The 24,476-nt window shown below is 34.7% G+C and overlaps 1 protein-coding gene across 1 annotated transcript in view; it reads left to right on the forward strand.

Moving 5' to 3' along the window:
- Positions 1–24,476, forward strand: part of LOC120624198 (ecdysone receptor-like) — a 118,307-nt gene that overhangs the window by 85,315 nt on the left and 8,516 nt on the right. The window contains exon 3 of the mRNA XM_039890591.1: positions 237–506. Coding sequence (XP_039746525.1) covers positions 290–506 — 217 coding nt within the window. The 5' untranslated portion in view covers positions 237–289. The remainder of the gene's footprint in view (positions 1–236; positions 507–24,476) is intronic.

Below are 24,476 nucleotides of genomic sequence, written 5' to 3' on the forward strand. Positions count from 1 at the left end.
TTCAGATATGGACAAAAAAATTGGTAAAACGTCAAATTTTGCGATAAATTGGAGACATCAGAAAATAGAACCACCACTTGCTTTAATAGTGTAGGAAATATTGTTAGGAAACCTTAATGCTTATGAAAATTAAGCTTAATTTGCTACACTCCGAAAAGCCGGAGAATCTGTATGGTGTCTGTATTTATTTATCATAACAAGATATAGTCTTTGAATGTGGTTTGCTTTGTCCGCAGAAGTGTGGAGCGCGAACGGCGGGGGTGGCGCGACAGCATGCGGTAGCAGCGGCATGGAGCTGAAACACGAGGTGGCGTACCGGGGCATACCGGGTCAGGTGAAGGCCGAGCCGGGCGTCAGCCACAACGGGCACCCGAACGGGCACGTGCGCGACTGGATGGCGGGTGGGGGTTCCCCGTCGCCGGCAGCGGCACCGCCTCAGCCCAACGGGTACTCGTCGCCGCTGTCCTCCGGCAGCTACGGCCCGTATAGCCCCAATGGGAAAATAGGTAAGTTTTTTTTATTATTATTTTAATAATAGACGGACATGCACATTTGCTTAGTCCCTCAATTGGCCCAACTGATGGTAAGCGGAACACGTTTCACGAATTGCCGCCCCGTGTCCATTAAGCCAAGGCGTAGGTGTTAAGCCTCATGCGCCTGTAACCAGCAACCACGTTTTTCAGACCGGAACACAGCAATGCAGCTTAGCGGCAGAAATAAGCATAGCGGTAGTAGGTAATTCCCCGTACGAGCTCTTACTAAGTTTAATTTTACACAAACAATCTAATAAAGAAGCGGTGAAGACGGTTTTATTAAATGTGTTGTATGCCAAAAATGGATCAATGCATGTTAAATGTATTGACAACAAATAAAACAATATAAGCCCACCTTTCAGAGGGACCGAGTTTTATCGACGACCTCTAACCCTCTCAGACCTCTTTTCAGAGTTATATACGTTTTACACAATTTTAATATTGCACACTGTAACAGTGTAGAAAAACATCAGGAAAATTTTGCAAGACAGAGTGTTCTCCATAACATTCTCAAAGGCGTTTCCGTAATTGGCTATCGTCGTGAACTACGGCCTTTTTTTTGACGAGCTGGAAAAGCTTTATGGCTACCTCCGGCCTTTTGGTGGACGGAGGTAAGGTGAAACGTGCCATATCAATAAACTGTTGTCAGTACACAGTTGTAGCTATACGATTACGACATTATTATTTAAAGTACCTTTACCTAATGAATATAAAATATCTTCCATCTTCCTATAAACAAAAGCTTGCTTGACTTATTGAAAAAGGCTTTGCTTATTGGATTGTTATGATATCTACAACTATCGTCTATAAGTTAGGAAACTTTATAGAATTAATATAAATGCGAAATGTTTATAGTGGACTCTATCGACTCAGTGAACAGGCGACATCAAATATAAAAACGTATATTTTATTTATAATAAACTGTATTATGTTTCAAATACGATTGAATAAATTCGCGACATTATATCATATGAAATAAATAAATGATTTCATAAAGTTACTCCACACGTTTTCTTTGAACTTGTACGGCGTAAACATTTATAATACAATAGCAAATAAATAATTTACCTTTCTAATTTGAAAAATCATAAAACCTTTTCATGCCTCGCAAAAAATTTCTTTGATAATTTCAAAGAAATCAACCTTCAAAGAAATAAGCTATAAATACCATTGATATTGGCAGGTTCATAATAGAGTAAATCGTATTTAAATAAAATAAATATTAATTCGTGTAAAAATAAACAGAAACACTTTAACAAAGAACTACTTCGTTTACAAATATCAAGTCTTTCCATCGACTTGGTACTTTTTAAGTTTTACGAAAACAAATAAATATATTGTATAAATCACAATCGAGGCTATGTATAAACAAATCATATGTACATTATCGGTTGGTAGCTTTATCCACATACATTATTAAGTAGAGTTCATTGAACCGGCTTTAAATCCATTAGAATGAATGAACACGCAATCTGACAATTAATAATCTACCTTCATGGCTCCATGTTACACAACATAAAAAATTCTAAACAAAAAATATAATTATTGCGAGTGTTTTTACAGATTTTTCAATACATTTGCACGTTAGTTGGCTCTTATTAAACCGTTACTAATATGTCAACAATGAGAATACAAACAATTTGTTGTCAAAACATTAATTTATTATTTAAAGGCAGAATGTGCCATAAAAAAACACTGCAACATGGCATACGTTGCAATATATTTTTTTTTTTATGCCACGTACTGTAAACACAAAAGTAGTGTTGCTGCATATAATCGAATGTTATTTTTATGAAGAATGTCTTTAGCTATATTCAAATCTGTAAAGTAACTTCTTTATGATCGGATACTTTACACTCGGTAAACTGGATATAAAATCCTCAACATATAATAATTTTATTCTGCATCATTCAAACAACAGGGTGCTCCATTACCCACTTTAGCCCACATACTGTTTACAAAAAGCGTTTCCTAAAAGCTTCCAGAGATCATCGGCGGAAGCTGTAGACGGTTACCTACCATTTATTAACAAACCCAATGATAAAAAGTGTTTCTTTCTATACATTTTCGTAGCAGTTAAGCTTTCTTTTTGAAGCGGCTATAGCGCATTGGGTAGGAGCTCTACTTCACTTTCGGGGAGCCGAGTTCGAATCCCAGCACGCACCTCTAACTTTTCTAAGTTATGTACGTTTTAAGTTATTAAAATATCACTTGCTTTAACGGTAAAGGAATACATCGTGAAGAAACCTGCATGCCTAAAATTCTTGATAATGTTCTCAAAGGTGTGTGGAGTCTACCAATCCGCACTGGGCCAGCGTGGTGGACTACGGCCTTCACCGCATCTCATTGTGGGAAGAGACCCGCGCGGTGATTACGTATCTCGCGACAGGCTTGCGACAGGCGTAACTCTTGCAATCACTGTTGTCAAACGTCACTTTTGTTTATTTATTGTATGGAAAAGTGAAGTTTGATAGCAGTGATCGCAAAATTTACGCCTGTCGCAAACCTGTCGCAACATACGTAATCACCCTGCCGTTCTCTGTAGTGTGCCGGTAATGGGTTGATGTGTACAATAAGATAGCTTTTTGTATCAGAGATCACCCTATTAAGTACTACCCAATATGCTTATTATTAAAAGAGGCACCAATGACGCGCGCCCTCCGCATCCTCAATGTCATATCAGAGCAATGTGATTTGTATTGTTGCGCTCTGAGTGAATTCACGAGGATCGCAATGTGGGTTATTGTTACCCGAATAGGTAATTAAATATTATAATGCTAAGAATATGTAAAAAAAAAAAAGCTACACTATCGCATTAGGTTTAAGTATTCTGTAATGATGATAGTGTTAGAATAAGAATATAAATAAATAAATAAATAAATAAATGTATTTGTATCTTTACATTTTGGTAGTTATGTATCAAAACTCTTGGCACTATCCCGTTCTCTTGCTGTAAGGGTCTACAAAGGTTGCCTGTAAAAGATTACTTGCAGCAATTAGGCCGCCTTTGCATGTCCACATTGTGTACTGTATACTCCTTACTGTTTCTTTTCCTGTATGTTATGCGTGCAATAAAGTCTTCTTCTTCTTCTTCTCTGTTTATAGGCGATGGTTTTCCACTAACAATCAGACGGTCCATCGGTTTGTCCGTCAATAATTAACATAAAAAAATCGCACGAAAGACATTTCCTTTAACAAAAAAAGCTAAGTTTGCAGTTAAGATTTTAATTATGCCCTTTGTAAGGCAAAGATTTAGGTCGCATTTACCTAGAACATAGCTGTTAACTCTTGCCTTGAAGTTGCTCAAGTTACACGTGGCAGGTAACTGGGACGACAGAAGGGAGTTAAACACTTCGGTCTCAAATAAGGAAAATTGATGAAAAATTTTTCTTTCACGCATCTGTGATTAAATTATTAAATATCTCTGTTCTTTGAAGAAGAGACTGTCAAAAAGGTGTAAATTGTAAAAAAATTGGTTGCCTGTAAAGTCGGTATACGGGCGAAAGTTTTACGTGACAACGACTTTGAGTGGTAAAATAATTTTAATGTGAATATTCATTCGTATAGTAGGAAGAAGGATGAAATAATAGTAACAATTTAATACATTTATTTATACAAAGAATTATATTTAAAACAGTAATTTATACAAAGAATCTCGCACTGAATTTCATATTAACAAAATTTTATTTTTACCTTTACACATACATACGTATTTATATACAAATATACATACAATAACTTGCAATACATTTGCGTACAATGAAACAGCGTTTACTACAAAGGGACGCGTGCCTTTCACTTTTTATGTCTGTCTCTCTCGCTCTTAGGCGGGCTAACCATGCCCGAGTGGAAGGGACGCGTGCCTCTCACTCGCTCTCATTGTGAGCGCATAACGTGAGCGGAGCGTAACGCAGTTTCTTGAAGTGTCACCCGGCAAACCAATTTATAAGACGTTGTCACGTCAAAAACTATCAGTGCAGCGTAAAATATGGATCTCATTTTTCACTTCGAGTATAGGAAAACTATGCCCCTCTGAAGCGTAGTTTTGAACTCAATCAGAAAAAAAAATCTTCTAATTTACTGGTGTTTGGCTTTGTAGAATCATTTGTAGATTTAAGCTTTGGCTAGTTTGGTGAGTTACCTGCTGGCAGTGGTTTTTGACCAGGATTGGCATAAACCAGGATTGCTCCCGTTTTTTCTTATATAAACATCCGAGTTATTTAAATTATTTTGTGAATGCTACTGCTAAATTTCACATCAAATTTCGCGTTTTAGTAGGATTTCATGAATAAATAAATAAATATAATAAGACGTTTGCCCGTTTTCACTTACAACGGATTTGGCAATACTAAGTAAGTAACGCCTAATCAAAAAATATTCCATGGCATAGTACATTTAGTTCTCACTAATCGATATTTACTATATCTATCTAGGCAACTCATAAATCCTAATTTCTCTACGGTTCTTGCCACAAGATGTCGTATTTTCTGTTTGTATTATCATATTTTTCACTTTACATATGGATTTGAGGTTATTATCGGTGTCGTAACTTTAGAAGGCGCCTAAATTCGTTAGACATCACATAAGAGTTTTTGAAACGTTTTTTTTTATTTTCTAAGAATCACAGAAATCCCATTAAGGCCATTTTTAGGTTTAGTGAAAACGGGCATTTAAAATTCAAATTCGAAATTTCTTCACATTTACTACGTTTACATAATTGTAAGGGGATGGTGATAACTTCATTCGCCAACTTAAACCTAAAGCTACGAGGGTTCCAAACGCGCCCTGCTCTAAGAAGAGCCCACAACAAACTTTAGAAATCATAACTTCTCGTCACTAACTAGCCTTGACCAAATAAAATGTATAGCCTTAAAATAATCTTTTAACAAGCAATGTAATAAGCCCATAATGTCAAAACCTCTCCAATATAGTTAAAAATAAAAAATCTGTTTGAGTTATCTTTTGTAGGAACATGGTGAGATTTTTTGTAAATAAATTCACTCACATATAAAGTTACACTAGGAAAACGAGCTGAACTAAAATTAAATTTATAACAAAAATTTTATAGTAAAAAAACCGACTTTGACTACTTTTGACAACTGAAATGAAAAAAAAAACATATCTTGCTACAACATTTATATTTTACAATAGTCATGGGCTTATCTGAACTGAATTAAAAAAAAAATACACTTAAATTATTTGATTTAAACCGAGACTCAGTATAGTATTTCTATTCTGTGAGTAAAGTACATAGTTCACTGTATTTTCTTGTTTATGAAACATTAATTAAATGAGCTGTGCTGTGCTGTGCTATTTTATTTGTGGTACTTGTATAAAATTACAGTGCTCAAATTTATTGTCTGGTGTCACGCCATTCAGTGGTTAATGCACAAAACGATGTTCAAAAACTATTTCTAAATTTATATCTCAGCGATTACAAATACTAATTTATTTTATTCAAACATTCGTTATACTGTACATAGTTAAGTATGTTTTTAAAAAAAGTTGTAAGCTTATATACACACATTTCATATTACTTTAACATAGTTAAAAGTGTTTAGAATTGGTAGCGCGTTATTTTTCTTTTACGAACGTGTCAACCAGAAATCTGAGCGCCGTATCTTGATGTATAAACCTCTGCATAGCAAATTATAATTACCAAAATACGTCAGCCTCAAACAATCAAACAATTTGGTAAGTAACCCAAATGTTTACTAACCTCTCTCGACCTGAATGACACCGCGCAGCCAAGGACGTATATTATGTTTTATTATCGCATTCCTAACAAAAAACAAATCTCTGGAATTATGAAACTAAAGCCCTCATTTGCCAAGCCCGCGTTCGCCGTTACGGCTCATGTTAATTTGGCCGGTTGCTTATCTTCGTTAAAGGTTTTTCCGTATCGCTATCGTGCCAAACCCGATAATGAGGGCAATGAACTAAGTAGCGTGATGTGCCGAGATAACACGGTGCTTATAATTTCTACTGAAAATGAATGCATTGGGACTTCAACTTGGCTATTTTGGTTTAATATCGCGACTTAAAATCAATTCGCGTGAAAGTGAATTATATTCGCAACAGAAAAAAAAACCTCGGTTTTTGAAACATTCTTAATTGGCTTAGACCAATAGGAGCATAACTATTGGTCTAAGCGTGATGATACCTAGCCTACAGTCTTGCTCGATAAATGGGCTGTCGAACACTGAATTTTTTTTTTTAAATCGGCTCAGTAGTTCCTGAGATCATCGCGTTCAAGTAAACAAACAATCTCGTCAGCTTTATATATTAGTAATAGGATAAGCTTCGTAAGGTAATTTTGGACCTACTAAAGCAAAAATGTTTTTATATCAGTAGTAATAACATAAAACTTTCACTTCTATACTGTGTGTTATTTAATCATAAAACTCCTTCTTATATTAAGGAGAAGTTTAAATTTCTTGGAGTGCAGTCCAAACTTGGATCGAGTCGTACGCTGACTTTGAGCATGCCGTTCCACAAAACGAAGTTTTATAAGCATTCGTTCACTGTCAAAGCTACTGAATTGTGGAATGCACTCCCATTGAACATAAGACAGTCAAAGTCACTTGGCATATTTAAAAATGCTGTTCAAGGGTCATTATCACGCTCAGTAAAGACGACTATTATTATTTATTTATGTACTCAAAGTCATATTTAAGTATTTATGGTATGTTAAAATATGTATTAGTATATTTATTTTTTATATTTATCAATAGTATTGTTGTATTTGTGTAGTCTGGTTTATGTATTTGTATGTATGTACTAAATAGTGTACCCCACCTATTCGTTTTTCTTTTTAGTTTTCCTAATCCTATCGTTGCCTGGCAGAGATCGCTACTTAGCGATAAGGCTGCCTTTTGTATCCTGCTACATTCTTCATGTGTTTGTTCTTTTTTTTGTCTCGTTTTTCTGAGTGGTGTACAAATATAAATAAATAAAAGTCAGACCAGGCAGTTGACCGGAACCCATCTGATGGTAAGTGGAATACTTGCCACCAGATGGGTTCTACATTGCCTATAAACAGAGCAACACTTCACACTGCATGCGCCTACGTCCTACATAATGCCGCCTAGTGTCGAAGATTTTAACCTGAGGCGAAGATTTTAAGCATGTTGCGCCAATTATTATACGGGCAACTACTCCCTTCAGACGAATACAGCAATGCCTGCACAACATACTTACAAATGTTACGGTAGTTTTATAAAGTGTTTGTTTCTTTGTTCGGTTTTGCACTCTATAATCTAAATTCGCGAATAACTCTGTCTGTTACTAGTTGTTAAACCAATGAACAGAAGAGTGGTAGAGGCGCTACAAACAGACAGACTTGAAGTTTCAAAGTGCTTATATTTAGGCCTACTTGAAATAAATTAATTTTGAAGTTAGATTTTTTTGATAAAATCCGGGAAGGATACAATGCACTGTACGCAATGAACCGAAAAAAAAATGGTGAGCGGAAAACAGTCGTATACAAACAAAAAAACTAATTGAATCGTACTCCAATCTTTGATTGATAAAAAAATACCCTAATTTAATAAAACAAACAATATTGGATAGAAGCAGGCGTTACTTTGCGGAAATCCATGATATATTATGAAAATTAAGCTTAATTTGCTAAACTCCGCGAAAAGCAGGAGAATCTGTATGGTGTAATTTATAATTTCTTCAATCCTTATACTCCACACCAAACAGATCTCGGGCAATAAACCCTCTACGCACGTTTCGCTCCGAAACCGGAGCATCCTCAGGAGATGTTGACTTGACAGTGAATAATTGTTAAGTCAAACAACACAACAACAACAACAACAACAACTTTTCGCGGAGTATAGCAAATTAAGCTTAATTTTCACAAAACAAACAATAACTAAATTATGTAATAAAAAAATTAAAACTCAATTCCAAGAACCAATTAAAGCAACTTGTCTCGAAATATTCGCCTCCCCGCTAAAAGCATCGTGTTGCGGCGCGTCCCTCATTAATTCCTCGTTAAGATTTATTTCATGACACAGCGACCGAGCTCTCAGCGAAATAAAGCACTGCTGATATTATCTTAATCTCCATTATCTATACTTAACCGCGCCAAAAAACTTCCATTGAGCTACAACAAAAAATATATGTATAAACAAGTTCTCCAATGGCACCGGATGCATAGATTTTGCTGTTGGTTTATTTCTTTACTTGTTTTATCGTCATCTGCAGGCTTTTAAAGTCCCACTACTGAACACTCTAATAGGAGATACGGTAAGAGCATAAACCCTCCTTTTACTACTATTATCACAAGTTAGTGATGATAACAGAGACAGGCATAGCGTGCTCACCGAGGCACGGAGTTCAAACTAAAGGACAAATTAATGTTTCTATCGTTTGAAAATCGAATCCAATATCTCCTATATACCGATGTAGAGTATAATTAAATTCAATTTGCCAACATGAACATTTTGGAATCGATTGAGTAATTATTTAATAACTTTGGGCGTCTGATAATAGTTGTCGTCTCAGATTAATGATTGGTCTAACTAAGATTTATTTTTGATTAACTCAGATTGATTATTTAAGTTCCATTAAGAAAGTGTTTTTTTTTTAATAAATATACTACTCGTGTCGTAGTATATTGCTGAGTGAATGCCGTCTAGTAGCCGTCAAAGTAAGCGGAGCTAGCGGAGTGTTATGGGTACTAAGATAACAATATTTTTATGAACATTATACATAAGGGCTTATAACATACAGATAATGTAGATTGTTTTTCAGTGTCTATGTGACACTGAAAAACACTCATGTTCGTCACGCAGACATTTTCCCACTTGTGGGACTCGAAACCACAGCCTTGAGCCAGAAAGCAGGGAGGCTGTCCATTGCGCCAAACGGTAGTCAAAATTTGCCAGCAGTGTTATCTATTTATAAAACTTTTTTGACCCTCGGGATCTTACCTTTTGGATTTGTAATAGCTACATCAGTTTTAATTTTAGCGAAAAATTACAACTTTCAATTTGTGTCTACATTTCATAACTCTATAAACATACCTGTCTCGCGTACAATAGCTTCGTTTATATATATATATATAGAAAGTTTGCAATGATAAAGTTTGCATTTTACATAATTGCGCAGCTAATCTAAATGTAAGCGCTTATCTATGAGTCCCATTAGCAATCTTAAATATTAATTTAATATGATTACAAGCAAACAACATTTGTTTAAAAGAAATGCAGCGATCAAAGAATTCTTATTTAATTTGCAATGCGACGTGGCGTGGGCTGCACCGGGACGCCGTATTTTAAATTGCACTAAAAATAACACTTTTATTCAAAGTCACAAGAACAGGAAATTACAATTTTTATGATTTTATTTTTAAAACCTTTATGACAATTTCGCAAACGCAGAAATGCGTAAAATTATGAATTTATCTTGCTCATAATAATATTGCACAGTTCTGATGGAGCTCAATGCAATTTAAAAAAACAGTAGCTGTTTTTATGATAGGTACAAATCCTTTTATTTTACTTGGCACCGACTTAATGTTGTAGAAAATATTTATTCTTGTTTTAAAAACTCGGTTCTCTTTTGTCAAAAAAAGTTTTTCACCTTTTTTTAGTGGGTATGCTTGCTATTGTAGCTAAGTTATAATAGTGAAATGTAACCTGCTTATAAACTTCAAAAAATATTGCTTTTCCGGGCGTTAATTGTTGAGGAGTTCTCCCGGCACTTCACCACAATCATCAGCTCCTTTCTTGTCACCAGCCTAAATTGCTTCCCCCTTATATACCATAAGCGCAAGCGCAACTAGTGTAATACTTATCATTGCATAAATTCGGTGGCCATGCTTTGTTTTCATCATCAGTTTGACGTGACTAAATGGTACATTCTCAAGTTACATTAAAAAAAATCTCAAATCGCTACAGGTGTTCCTATAGCATTTGAAGAGTTCCCTCGATTTTCCAATATACTCCCAATTGATCGTCACCAATTTAAAATGAGGTGTGACATACGAATCAAAAACAGATGTATTAAAGTCGGTGTATAATTGGTGCCTAATAAATAGGATGAATTCCATATGATGACCATGTTGTAATGTGAAAATTGAACAGCGTTTTATTCAATATTTGAATTGTTTGTTCAATAACGTACGTAACGACCTTAATACGTACAACATACTATACTTCTAAGGATATTGTAAAGATTTATAAGGCTACATCTAAACCTGGCTAAGTTTCTTGTCGGCTCTTCTTAGACCAGGGCGCGTTTGGAACCCTTATAGCTTTAGTTTTATGTAGATAACACCATCACTTACATTAGTGTCAACATGTCAAATGTATGAACGCTTTAAAATGTCCTGTGATAAGGTCTACATAAATAAAACATTTTTGAATTTGAATTTGAAACTATCTGATGCTATGTCGTTTGAAATCTATGTAGGTATGATCGATGTTTGAATAGATAGATTGATAAAAACGTACTTTCGCAACTCCCAGGCGCAGCGACCTCATTAAAGCATTGGTTCCAATTATTATCACATTAAAGATAGCAATCAATCAGCCTAGGTGGCTACTTAATTAAATAATAATCCACGTTCCAACCTTTCATTATTGATATGTCAATCAGACATTCAAGCTTTAAAGTAACTTCTTTATACGTAACATATATTAAAATCTGTGAATAATAAGCGTCAAAAATGAATTCATTAAAATGGCGTCAATCAATTAATGGAGACTAAAACACAACAAAACAACAGCCATATGACGTTTCGTGCCGAGATGAACAGTTTAATATGAGAACTACGTAAAAGGTCCAATTAGCTTCTACTTTGGATTGCGGAACTCAAATGACCAAACGACCTCCTTTACGACTGTGGTTTGAAGTGGGAGGTATGGACTGCTAAGGAAAACCTTCGGTCCGAGGTCCAGAGATCTGAATTGGAAATCGTTTCAGGCCAAAAAATACCAAAAATGTTACGCAGGCAGTTGTTATTGAAGACAACTTATTGACCAGTTTAGCAGAGTGCTTCCAAGTTTCGCAGTCATATAGTAGGACACTCTAAACGTCACTTTTAAATATCTTTATTTAAAAGGTTCTAAAGAGCACCTTAGAGCGTCAGACTGTGCGCAGCATAGCAAATGCTCCCTTTGCCTTCAGAAGTCTGTTTTCAATAACTTCCTCGGTGCCTCCCATAGGCGTAACTACAATACCCAAATAACAGAAACGATTAACGGATCTAAGAGTGTACCCGTCCAGTAACACAGGATCCCTTTCCTCTGAGGCTATGCTCCTGTACACACACAGTTACCCTTGTTGATTCTAAGACCTATCTTTAAAAAAAATATAATATTATTTTACCTTTAAATATATTAAATACGAAAAAATATATAGTATAAACTATACATCACAGAGTTCCCCCGGCTATTTATTTAAACATGTGGAGACATCAAATACACACTCAATGCACGTTTCACATTGCATTCGGAGCCTCTTCAAGAGATAGTTTAGTAGAGCTGACTGTAGCAGTTTTACTATACCTACAATATGCAGTGCTCTAGAAATTTAATATTATTAAAGATATTTAGTAAGCTGTTGAAAATTAGGCAACTAATAATAGTAATGAGACTTATGGTGATAGTCTAGTGGGTAAGGTTTCATCTTCCCTCTCGGAGGGACCGAGTTCTATACCCGGTACGTCTAACTTTGCTAAGTTTTGTGCATAAAATATTATGCTGCACCTGCACCTGAGAGTTTTCATAAATTTCTCAAAGGCGTGTGAAGTCTACCAATCCGCACTGGGTTGGCTTGGTGGACTACAGCCTAAACTAAACCCTACTTATTCTGAGAGGTGACCCGTGCCTTGAAATGGGTCAGTAATAGGTTGATAAGGATGATAATGAGTGGAATGAACTTGTTCCAAACACGGATGGAGAAATTTACGTGCCGTAGCTGTCAAATCTTCTTAGATAGAAACTCTGAAATCACACATTTTTATTAGATTAAACTGGGCAATTACGCCGCCAGTGTATTAGGTAACATGCCTATAAGGTTAACTTTGGAAGGCATTGCTTTTGTGTATTTAATTTTCCCTGTCTAAGTTATTGCACACAAGTTCAAAATATGAAAATTTATAATCATATATATCAAATACAAGACATTCACATTGGAAAACGTTACAAAAATCTACACCATTAGCAATAACCTATAAAATACTGCGCGACCGTGAGCTTAAAGATGGTTCCAGCGGGTAATAATATAAAACGTCTGTATTTCCACATTTATGTCCATCTGATCTGAGAGATTTAGTACTGTAGACGCACTGAGAATTTTAAAAGTTGTAGTAGCCTTAAACAAAGAAAGAGAGTGGAATCTGGAACAGTTTGTTGTGTTTGTTGGTGAGACAGAAATTACCTACTAGCATATTAAATCAATGGAAACTACGGTTAAGAAAAATTCTAAAAAGACACCTAGATATCCGTCATTATATTTTGATAAATTTGACAAAGATTAAGTACTCGATTTTTAAGCATAATTGGGAACTGATTAATTAAATATGACCCGTTTTTCACAGACAAACTAAATTAACATTACTAATATTTAAAGACCGACGGTTAATAAATCAAATGTTACTAATTTATTCAGTGTTCTCCGAGACCACAGACTTCTGGAACGAACGACTACTACTTTTAAAATAAAATAACAATATTAATGGTTAAATGTTTGATAACATCTTATTTACGGACTTGAATCGGTGGTATGTGACAGTTAGTGCAACTGACTGCTAGTTCATAATAAACAAGCCAATTCTTCCAATAAAGCAGCTCAATAAAAAGCAATAATGCAGGGAACTAGTGATATCATCAGCGAAGATTCACTTTGGTCTTAGATACACACAATAAGACTTGTGCATACAATTAGGTATTGGCTATGTAACTTGATTCATTTTGAGTATATTTGTTTTTGAGTAAGACATAGTACGAAATATATTTCGTCTAACGATACGGAACGAATATACTTATGTGACAAGGATAAAGAATTAAAGTCACCAAGATGTTGTATAGCTTGCCAACAGTCTCGCTGCGTTTGCGAACTATTTACCATTTTTAACCCCCGACGAAAAACGACGGGGTGTTATAAGTTTGATGTGTTTGTGTGTGGGTGTATCTGTCTTTTTCATCGTAGTTCCCGATTGGATAAACCGATTTTAAATTTGTTTTTTTTTGTTTGTTTGGTGAATTAGTTGGTAGTGTCCTTAGCTACGTTTGATAAAATCGGTCCAAGATGGCCATTGCCACAAAATGGCAGATTACATACTTTTCCACAACTCCCTTAATATCGTATCAAATTAAATTACTTTACTAGTAGAACTATATGTACGTAATTTATAGCATAGGTTGTTGATATTGCGAGTATGTAGGTAGGTACTATAATATAATCGTAAAAGACCTTACAATGGCAATGGTCAAAAATAATAAGTCAAAATACTGAGAAATACTGTTGAATCTGTTTGCCAAGTTGGCAAGACCACTCCATCGACATCGGATTGCATAAATTAAAACGCCCGTTATAGCTTTTGTGTCTTATTTTACGGCGCGAGAACACATTTCATAATGTCAACATTGTATCGGGACATTGAAACCGAAGCTAAACGAAGGATGGGCGAGTTATTTATCTATTATTTACATTAGGAAGCAGTCATAAAGTAAATATTAAAAGGAACATCGCAAGCATGAAGTCTCTAAACGACAAATATATTTTAATGGACAGGTTATTAATTCTAGTGAAATCTTAAAAATTAGATATCTAAGATCGCTAATTGTCTGTTTGAATAAGGGTGTAAATAGTACATTTCCAGCTTGAGCCTGCAGATATTGTACACACTTATACGGATCGTAAGTCAAAGATTGCGATAGCTGGCTATCGTATGCTTTCAGCTTCGATAGGATGTTAGGATGTGCTAATAAACCTACTTAAATTCGATCAGACTATTTTTGAGTGCCTCTTTGCAATTAACTTTCGTATAATCTGTGTTAAGACGCCGCTGCAATTAGCTATGTTAAGACGACTTCGTATACTTGAATATTCTTTCATATACGATGATATTTGTAAGCATTCTTAATGTGTAAAAACAAGTAGACATTATCTTATTAAATACATAAATGCAAAACATTTTTATACAAAATATGCACATATAGATATGGGTAAGGTTAGGTTAGACAATATGATGATGCACCAAAATACTGTAATAAATACTAAATTGTTAAAAACATGTAAGTATTTCAAACAACTTTTCATGTTGTCATTAATCTTAACAATTTAAATCAATAGCAATACCTTATAATTTAAATACGAAAATACGAAAGTTCAATCAATGCGGCAATACTTCCCCTTGCAGTAGATAAAATGCGAATCGATGCTGATATATGTGATTTTACCCTTTAGAAGTGCTACTCGAACTTCTGTAAAGCGAGAACTACTCAAGAAAAAAGCCTTGCAAAATAGAATTGCCTAAAAGATTATGCTTTCCCGTAGATTTCATAATGACTATTGTGTAGTGTGTATGGGTACAGAGGCCAAGGCCGGTGGTATAGTATGGTTTGAACCCGTGTGAACCCTAGTGAGGCAATATCGCCTATTTAGTTAGGGTTACCACTCATCTGTATTTCTCGAATATCGAAGCAAAGAAACGCTTTTGTGGATTTCCTGAAAGGAAATCAGTAGGTACTAATTGAAACATCTATTTTTACTTTTATAAATTAACGAATAATTTCGGCAGTGTTTTATCCATAATAAGATTTTTATTATACGTATTAAGTTTTTTTCAATGTAATGACGGTTTTTGCATCTTTACCATCTTGGAACATTGCTTTGCAAAAACCTTTTCTCATTGTTTTTACGATCACACAGTGGTAATAACTACGATCAGCGGCTTACTAATTTACCCCTAGGAACGGGGACAACGTAAATTACATCTAATTTTGGGCTGGCACTACGAATTTCTTACCCGAAAATTCTAATAGCCCTTTTGGCATATCTGGGAATCGTGTTATTGTGACTGAACCATTATTATGTTGTTAATAAGTTAACGTAATTCCAATTCCATATAATGCGACATAAAGCTGTTTTAGTGCAGATGCGGTGTAAGATCAGGCTTTAGAAGCGATGATCGAGTTCAAGGCTACAAGCCACCCGAGGTTTAACTTGTTCTTTAAGCGCTTACTTGCTTAACTTAATTTCAAGCACGCAGGAAAATGAAAAGTAATAATAAGACTACCTAACAGCGATGATAGCCTAGGTTATGACTACAGCTTCACTTTCGGGGGGCTGAGTTTGTATCCTACATGCCTGGGAGTTCTCCATAATGTTCTCAAAGGCATGTGAACTCCACCAATTAGCACTGGGCCAGCGTGACCAGGGCCCTGTAGTGGGTCGGTAATGGGTGTACGGGAGCTATGGTGATACGCTCGACCGTAACAATAGGAAGATCTTCCTCCGAGCGGGTGATCGTGCTCGGGGACCGAGGTCCGAACATTCATCTTTGGAAGTTGTATATATAGTAAATTTTTGTAAACACTTCGCGCGATGCAGGATTATTGTGGCGCCATCTAGTTCTGTAATGTGGAGACCGCTACATGGGTTTATATGATAATGTTGATGATGAACCCATACTTTCATTTTTGCATCTGTGTCCTGTTTTTTTAAATATCATGATGGGCAGCCTACCATCCTCACCGTACGGTCTAATCTACCGCTCGTTAGCGTTGATTACGCCCCTATAAAAAGGTTTATTGATATAATCTATAAGAATGATCAGTTTGTTAGTGGGCAGGGAATTTCTATTAATCAAACGTATTTTTTATACCATTACCGGTGGTCTTAACGATGTGCACTGCATCCTAAAAGCTATGTAACGTATTTTTCCGGAACCATAACTTTTCGCACTAACTCGAATAAAAACTTGTTTTGCAACTCCACTAGGTAGTTTCCTGTAATCTGGGATAGAAATACTACAGTAATTTATGTTATATGATCTAATATATTTTTTATTTGTATTAGCAAACTCGCCTAGCCTTATAGTAATTTCCAGAGCTATGTAAAAAAAATCGGCAAAGTACTGTAGGTAAGTGAACTGTCACTTGGTCGAACTATTAAAAAAACTCCGGCCGACATAGCCAGAACGATTCTGGTTCTTATGCTGTGGATACGTAGTTTTTGATGTGCACTATACAAAAATAAATAACCTAACTGTAAATCTCTGTCAAGACATATCAGAACTCTTAAGGTATCGGAACCTTGTAACCCGACCTCTAGCTGTGTTAATTTAAAATAATTACCCTGCTCCTATACCTGTCTTCAGACAACAACAGACAAAGCTTAAAACAGTTAAAAAGCACCATACCATACTTATTGCTTTTGATAAATTTTGCTATAAACTTTTAATATTTCAGAGCTGGATATTTAAAATACTGGATGTCAAGTATTTCTTTATTTTCAACCAAAGACTGGAAAAAGATTTTCATTCCCTATTTCACAAGCTTGGAGTAGTATTTCTAATCCACGTTTCATGGATACAACTTGAAAACTAGTAGTCAAAGTTCCTCCTCCTGTTGAAACCCCTCAGGAAAAAAAAATGCTTTCTTAGTAATCCATACTAAATAATATTCTCTCAAAAATTAAAATTCAGTCAAGCTTTCATAGTTAGAGTTTCGATGCTTTCGGATTTATGACATGCGTTAATCAGGTCAGTAGTAAAATTGCTTTTTGATCCGCTGATTCGCTCAAGTTGCGAGAAAGTAGCTTGTGCAACGCTCGAGCTACAAGATCAACGCTTAAGCAATTATGGGCTTCAGCGATCGATATAAAACGACTATCATACATAACGTGAGTTCAGCATAACTTACCGCGAAATAAACAAAGGCATTTGCATTATAAAGCCAAGTTTAAGTTATAGAAACGTCTGTGTGACTGGAATTCCTAGTGTGCAACAATGGACGTGCAGGTATGACCTTGTATGAGAAAAAGTACCTACCAGTATGAAACTATAATATTAAACTTAACTAATTGTAGAGGAGGCAGTACCATATTTCTCCACTAGTTAACGAACAGTTAACAGCTTTTTTAATTCTTTGTAGGATATTAGTTGGTTTGTGCGTGATAATTAAAGGATGTAAGAGGTCCGTTAAATAAAGGTAAGGAACCAATTGAATGTTTGAATAAATAGAAACTTTAAAATATAAAGATAGATCAAAATTTTTAAACGCAAGTCGATTCTCGTTTGAAGCAGTAACTTTGTTATATGATCTCGCGTCCTATTACGCCATATTCAAAACTATTAAACAAAATTACCAAAAACTGACTGCTGTCTGTAAATAAAACACTATTAATACCGAAGTCACATAAGTGTTATAAGTGAGTCTAAAACAATCTCCTTTACTTAATTGGATTAGTTCAAATTTCATTAATTTCAAGAAGGCTATATAAGCACTTTAAACGTCGGCATGGTTAATTCAAAATCCTCCAAAATCTTAGAACTTAAATCTGAAATTGTCAGTTGGTATACTATAATGAGGTTTGAATAGCACTGTTTAAGTTGGAAGGACCTAACAGCTTGTTAAGATGCAGATAAAGGAATAGCAGTTGTATGGCTAACCTAGACTCTTATTTAATAAATTTCCATCGTATGCCTGTTTTTTATATAAATGTAGGTTAAAAATCTATTGAATGTATAGAAGGGCTAATAAAATACAATCATAAGAACTTCACTCGCTACTTTTGTTGGATTTTCAATCCTACTAATATTATAAATGTGAAAGTGTAGATGTTTGTTACTCAATCACGGGTGAACGGATTGGGATGAAATTTGGCATGCATGTAGACTTTGATATAGAAAAGAACATACCTTTTAGCTACCTTTTATCCCGATTCCTTAAGTTCATTTCCCGTGGTAAGAATAAAAATTGTTAACGAGCGAAGCTGTAGACCCAATTCTGAAGTCCACGCAGACGAAGTCGCGGGCAGAAGCTAGTTATTTCATATACCGAGATTTGGCTATATTATTCTAGAAATTACCGAGATAATTTGGCCTATTTGAATAAATTTATGAATTGAAATTATATTTATGAATACATTACAATCTATTTTCAAACAATGAAAACGCCAGTACAGGTGTTTTGAATAGTCATATTTCTGGTTTATTTCTATATATTGTTTTAAGCCAGGTTAAAAATTGAAATATCTGAAAGCTATTTCTGTTCGGACAATGGCTTTTGAATATTTTATTAAAATAATAAATACCGACCATAGATGCCTGTCATACCGAATAAAAATGTTACATTTTTTTGAGGTTTATTGAAGTTTTAGAGAATAAAGACCGAAATACAAATATTTATGTTTTTCAATTAGTTTGTTTATTTATAGTTAAATCACAAATCACAATAAATTAAATCAAAAATTCTTAACCAAGTGGGCATTTAACAGGCGTTATCAAGCGTTCATACAGAAGTTTTCGCATTATGGGCCGGTATGGTTATCAACTTGGAACACCGTTTCCTAACCAATGACATCGATTGATTTGTGCTGTTGCATTATTACACTACCGGTTTCCAGTGACCTCGTCTTACAAATTTTCATCCCCTATTCTATGCCCGCCCGCTATTTGATTTTGTTAGACGTTCCAAATAATTATAAGTTGTAACCTTTCTTAAAAATCAGGGCTAACAGATGATAAAAGCCTTTTAAGATCCGACTAAATTTTCAGAGATTATAGCGTTTAAACAAACAATCAGCACTGTTCCAGCGTGGTGGACTACGGCCTAAAACCTTCTTATTGTAGGAGGAGACCCGACACTTTAGTGGACTGGTAATGAGTTGATATAATGATAATAAAACAAAAAATAAAACAAATTCTAGTTTAATTATTTATCAGTAAAGATATAACAAATTTGTTGAAGGTTACATATTTAATACGTTAATTTAAGCCAATATTAAATGAGAGAATCTACCAACGCACCGAAAGAAATTTCCTTTTATAGATTTTCTTGTAAACTTTTGAAAAATTGTCAATTAAAAAACGTTACCATAATCAGCAGAGTCGCACATGGAACCTCCTCTTTTTTTAATCAGTTAAAAATGCACACAAAAGGTTAATTTATTTTCGCGGCATTTGAACGGAAATGGCTGGCTCACTCTCGTTGTGCGGAGCGCGAATAATAGGGCGCACGCGCATGCTAACGACATGCCGTGCGCGGAATTGATGCGCGCGTCACGCCGTACCTACAAGTGGCTGACGATACTTTGTTGAAGTGTTACCAACTGTTTCCTTTACTATCAATACAATTTCTTTTTATATGAGATATGGTAGAAAATGCTTTAGCATTAAGTACTCCTTAAGCCGATTTATGGTTGTGCATAAGGGGAATATGTTTATCACATTTTAGTGGAATGTGACCGAAACGAGTTAGTAAGACTGTCTGTAGGCCTCGCTTTAATCTTGATTGGCGCATATTGGTTGTCTGTAACACTGTTTTGGGACATCATTTATCTACTAGCCAGTAAACTTTATGATATCTATAAAGTGGCCAAAGCGAAGCCAGTAGTGAAGATCTCTTAAGTAGCTCTAATAAAGGTGGCATGTTCAAAATTGAAAAAAACCTTCAATAAAAAATTAAATAAAAAATCGAGAAAAAATTTACTTCGGACGCCCGAAAGCTACTTTTGAAAACCTCTTCTATTATACTATCGCCTTACCTACCAACCCACGGATCAAGTGACTCTTCTCAGAATAAAAATGTCTTAGGCCGTGGTCCACCACGCTGACAAGCCGTCTATCTACCTAGTTCAGTGTTTTGTTACGCTGCGTTTTCCGGAGCGAGTTGCATTTGCATCTTAGTACGATTGGGAACACGACTCCGGCTTTGTTACTTTAGCTTCGTAACTCGTTCATCTATCAATGGCTAATTCTATACGGATCTCGTAATTTCTGATTCCCTAGATTAAGATATTCACAGCATAAATATTTCCATTACTCGATGTGTGATTTTAAGCTTTCTTATCAGAGATACAGTAAGAGGCCATTTTTCGGAGCGACAGTTATTTGTCTTCAGACATTTATATGTCCGTTTCGGTTTATGTATTATGTATCGAATTTAAATCATCATTACAATCACACAATGTAACAGACACCACTCCATTGGGATTTCGTGCATTGTTTCGCGGCAACAGAGCATGAAATTACTAACGCTTATCTCACTTTATCTATACGTACTCGTATTATAAATAAATCGTACGGAGTTTGAATCGAATGCATCAATGATAATGTTTTTTGTTCACGTTCTTTAACTGCATTGTTACTTATTATTTTATATCTTACAATTAGTAGGTAGGTATAAAATAGGCGATTTCTTGTAACTAACTAACAATATAAATAAAAAACGAATCCTTTTATACCCGATGACCCGGTTATAACATGGTGTCCCAACTTAATAATAGACTATGGACACTAGACAGACTAAACTATCTAATAAAAAATGGACTACAAAACTTAGTTTTCGGACTAGGAGTATTATTAAAACGAGTAAATATTGTTAGTTGTTGAAATTGACTGTCTTTAAAATAAAACACGTATTTGCTATTATTTATAAAGTTTAGCAAAGGTAACTAAATTTCATTACAAACGTTTAAGAATTCATCATTGTTCATGGGCCTCTAAATGTTGTTTAATTAAATTTAAATCCATTCCAGTTTATAAATGTTTCCAAATTAATTTGAAACGAGGTAAATATATTTTGTCGTCGCTGGAAAATTTGCGTTAATTATTCAACTTTCAGAATTTGCTTCTAAAGGTGAATTTATTTTAACTTAATAATTTTGTTAAACTTTGGCTCTTTTTTAAACTTTTAATCAGTATTTATATAAATACATATTACAAATAAGTAAAAATAGCGCCTGTTTATTATGTACAAAGAGAAATTCAGTATATTATCCTTTAAAAGTATATTTCATCTCTTTATTATGAACATGTGAAAAACCTTTTAAAGCTTTTTTAATCAAAGCTATTTTTTGTATAAAAATTAATTACAAGTTTAAAATACGAGTGTAGATAAAATATAATGGTAGGAAAAATGTATAAAGTTCTGATCAAGTATGGCTGCCGTAATCGAGTAGTTAGCGGCCCTCCCGGGCAATGTAGGGCGGGGGCAGGAGCGTTCCAATTCCATTCGTGACCTACCCCACGACCTATTTGTTTTACCAGCAACTGTGCGTTTGAATTGATTTCATATTGGATGTGTGAGATCCTATGGCAATCGTATGTAGGTATAGATTTTACGCGTGAGGCTTTTTTCTAATTCTTTGTACCGCCTTGTGCAGTAAGGATAAATCGTAATGAACTTGGACTGAACTCAGGAAATTGTACCAATATTATTTTATAGCAAATTACCGAACGAAATTATTGATATGTCTCTCAGTAAGTTTAAATTTTATATGGCTCTAACTTCTTAGCTAAATAATAATTACTGTGAGATGGTGATAGCAAAAAAAATATTGTTAGCTTTTCTTATACCAGGGCGTGTTCGGAGCTTTAGGATTAGTTGCTTTCATACATTAACACTTATGTTAGGTGATGGTGATAATAATATTCGTTAAATACTGTCTTGATAATGTCGGCATTTAATTTTTAATTCGATATTGTATATTAAATAATACTAATTGTTGTTTTAAATGTATATTATGGGCTTTGCCAATTTGAAATACAGAGATTATTATTATTATTTTTATTATTTACCAAGAGTTCAAAGGTGTTGTATCCCACTGAATAGTATCTTAGATATACCTCGTGACTCGTTGCCTTAACTGCACCATTGATCTAGGAATTCGCATAAACGCTTGGGTTCGATTCTCGTGTCGAGCTATATAAGTATTGGGTTTACATGTTTTATAAAATTCTTCACCATTACGGAGTTAGGAAATTGGCCATAGCCGTCTCAGTGTCACCGAAAATTATTTTATTGAAGGGCGCATCCTAAAAAACCTAATGGATATTTTGTAAACATCTACTTTTTTTTATTACAGGCATTAACGAATACGAAACGTTAGAACTTTGTTACAGATAAATAATTCACCCTACGGAAGCTATCAGCTGTTATCCTGCTGTCAACGCTCTCGCAACGCGCGGCGATTGAGCACTAATTAGACAAAACAAAAGTAATATATATTACTAATATTCTCGGCTGAGGTTAAAAAAACGAAACATTGAATAGTAGTCGTCTAGTAGTCTAAATACAACCAAAAGTAAGTAAGTAATTATTTATTTTTTTGCATAATTAAAAAAAAATGCATTCTGCACTCTTTTCTATAAAAACTACAAGTGTGGGAAATTTCATACTCCTACTTTGCTTCACTTATTAGTATATATATATAACGTCCTATTAACGATACAGAACAACAAAAAAATATGTTTGAATTAGAGAAATTCATGCTAAATACTAATTCAATCAAAAATGCTAATCTTTATAGTAGGTCTATTTTGCGTCAATGATATCGAATTATTCTATGCAATGTCCTACTTTTAAACGATTTCGTTCAGAAAGGAGGAGGTTTTTCGGCCAATTCGGTTGTTTTTAAGTATTTTCGGGCATAAATCCATTTACAGACGAACTTATTTTTTTGTTCGAAATGGGTTTGCTCCGAAATTATCCCATTTAAATTTAATATAGATCTGAGGAAGAATTCCGGAGACAGACGTCGGAACTCTTCAAAAAATCACAGCAAATCAACCGCGATTGCTCCTATAGCGTAAATATGCATTGTTTACCCAAACAAAGAAAATATCGTTACGCCTGTACCCTCGTAAAAATGTAATTACTTTTTAGTTGGTATACCAAACACTTCAAATCGGGTTTCTTTTTTGTTAAAAAATCTCGTGTAGAAACAACAAATCAGAATTTTGTAATATGCATAAAATTGTTAACAAGCGACTGGATATCTTATCCATAGTAGAACTTGAAAGTCCTAAACGCAGAATAAATTCTACCCCACCCTACTGTACTAATTTATGTACCGAAACATAAATAACAATATTCCGTGATTACAGTAATGAGCATCAAAATTTAAAGCAAAAGGGACCTTAAGTATTTACACCTAAAAATATAATAAAGACCGGAGCAATAACTCTGATTTACGGGCCATTTCAGGGAAACGATCTCTTCAAAGTAGCAACATTGTTTTATATAGTTTATTTCGAGAGATCTGAAAGGCCTTTTATGGGTCATTACGCACTATGAATTCTTAATGGTTAAGGTCAAACATTGCGGTTACGTAAAAATAAATTGTGGTAAATACAACGTGTTAATGAAAACCGAAATAAATCTTCACAGGATTTAAAGGTACATTATGTGCTGTCTCTGATAAATGATCTGGGAAACTAAAACGCTAATAGTTTTTGAGTAAAATACTGCCTTAGATTATACTGAAAGAATCATCATATGCAAAATTAAAATCAAATGACTCCTGTCACTAAATAAGGAACGCGTCGCGTAGGTACTATACGCGTGTCGGTCCTTTATCTTCTATTGATTTAATATTTTCAGAGGATGCCTTATGATATTTAGAAGGCCCTCTATAAGCGATAGAGTTGACATATTTTCTGCGAGATTTCCAGTGCGTACATCTGGGAATATGCACAATATTCATTTCATCAAGACATTCATAATATCGTTAGTTTGTTTTTATTCCACGCAGCAACTTATATAATATTCGCAGACATTATATAATAATAATAATAAATAAATAAATATACTACGACAATACACACATCGCCACCTAGCCCCAAAGTAAGCGTAGCTTGTGTTATGGGTACTAAGATAACTGATGAATATTTTTATGAATTATATATACATAAATACTTAGAAAATACATATAAACACCCAGACACTGAAACACACTTAATGCTCATCACACAAA

This window comes from Pararge aegeria, chromosome 6, assembly GCF_905163445.1.
Source record: "Pararge aegeria chromosome 6, ilParAegt1.1, whole genome shotgun sequence".
In the NCBI taxonomy this organism is placed as follows: Eukaryota; Metazoa; Arthropoda; class Insecta; order Lepidoptera; family Nymphalidae; genus Pararge; species Pararge aegeria.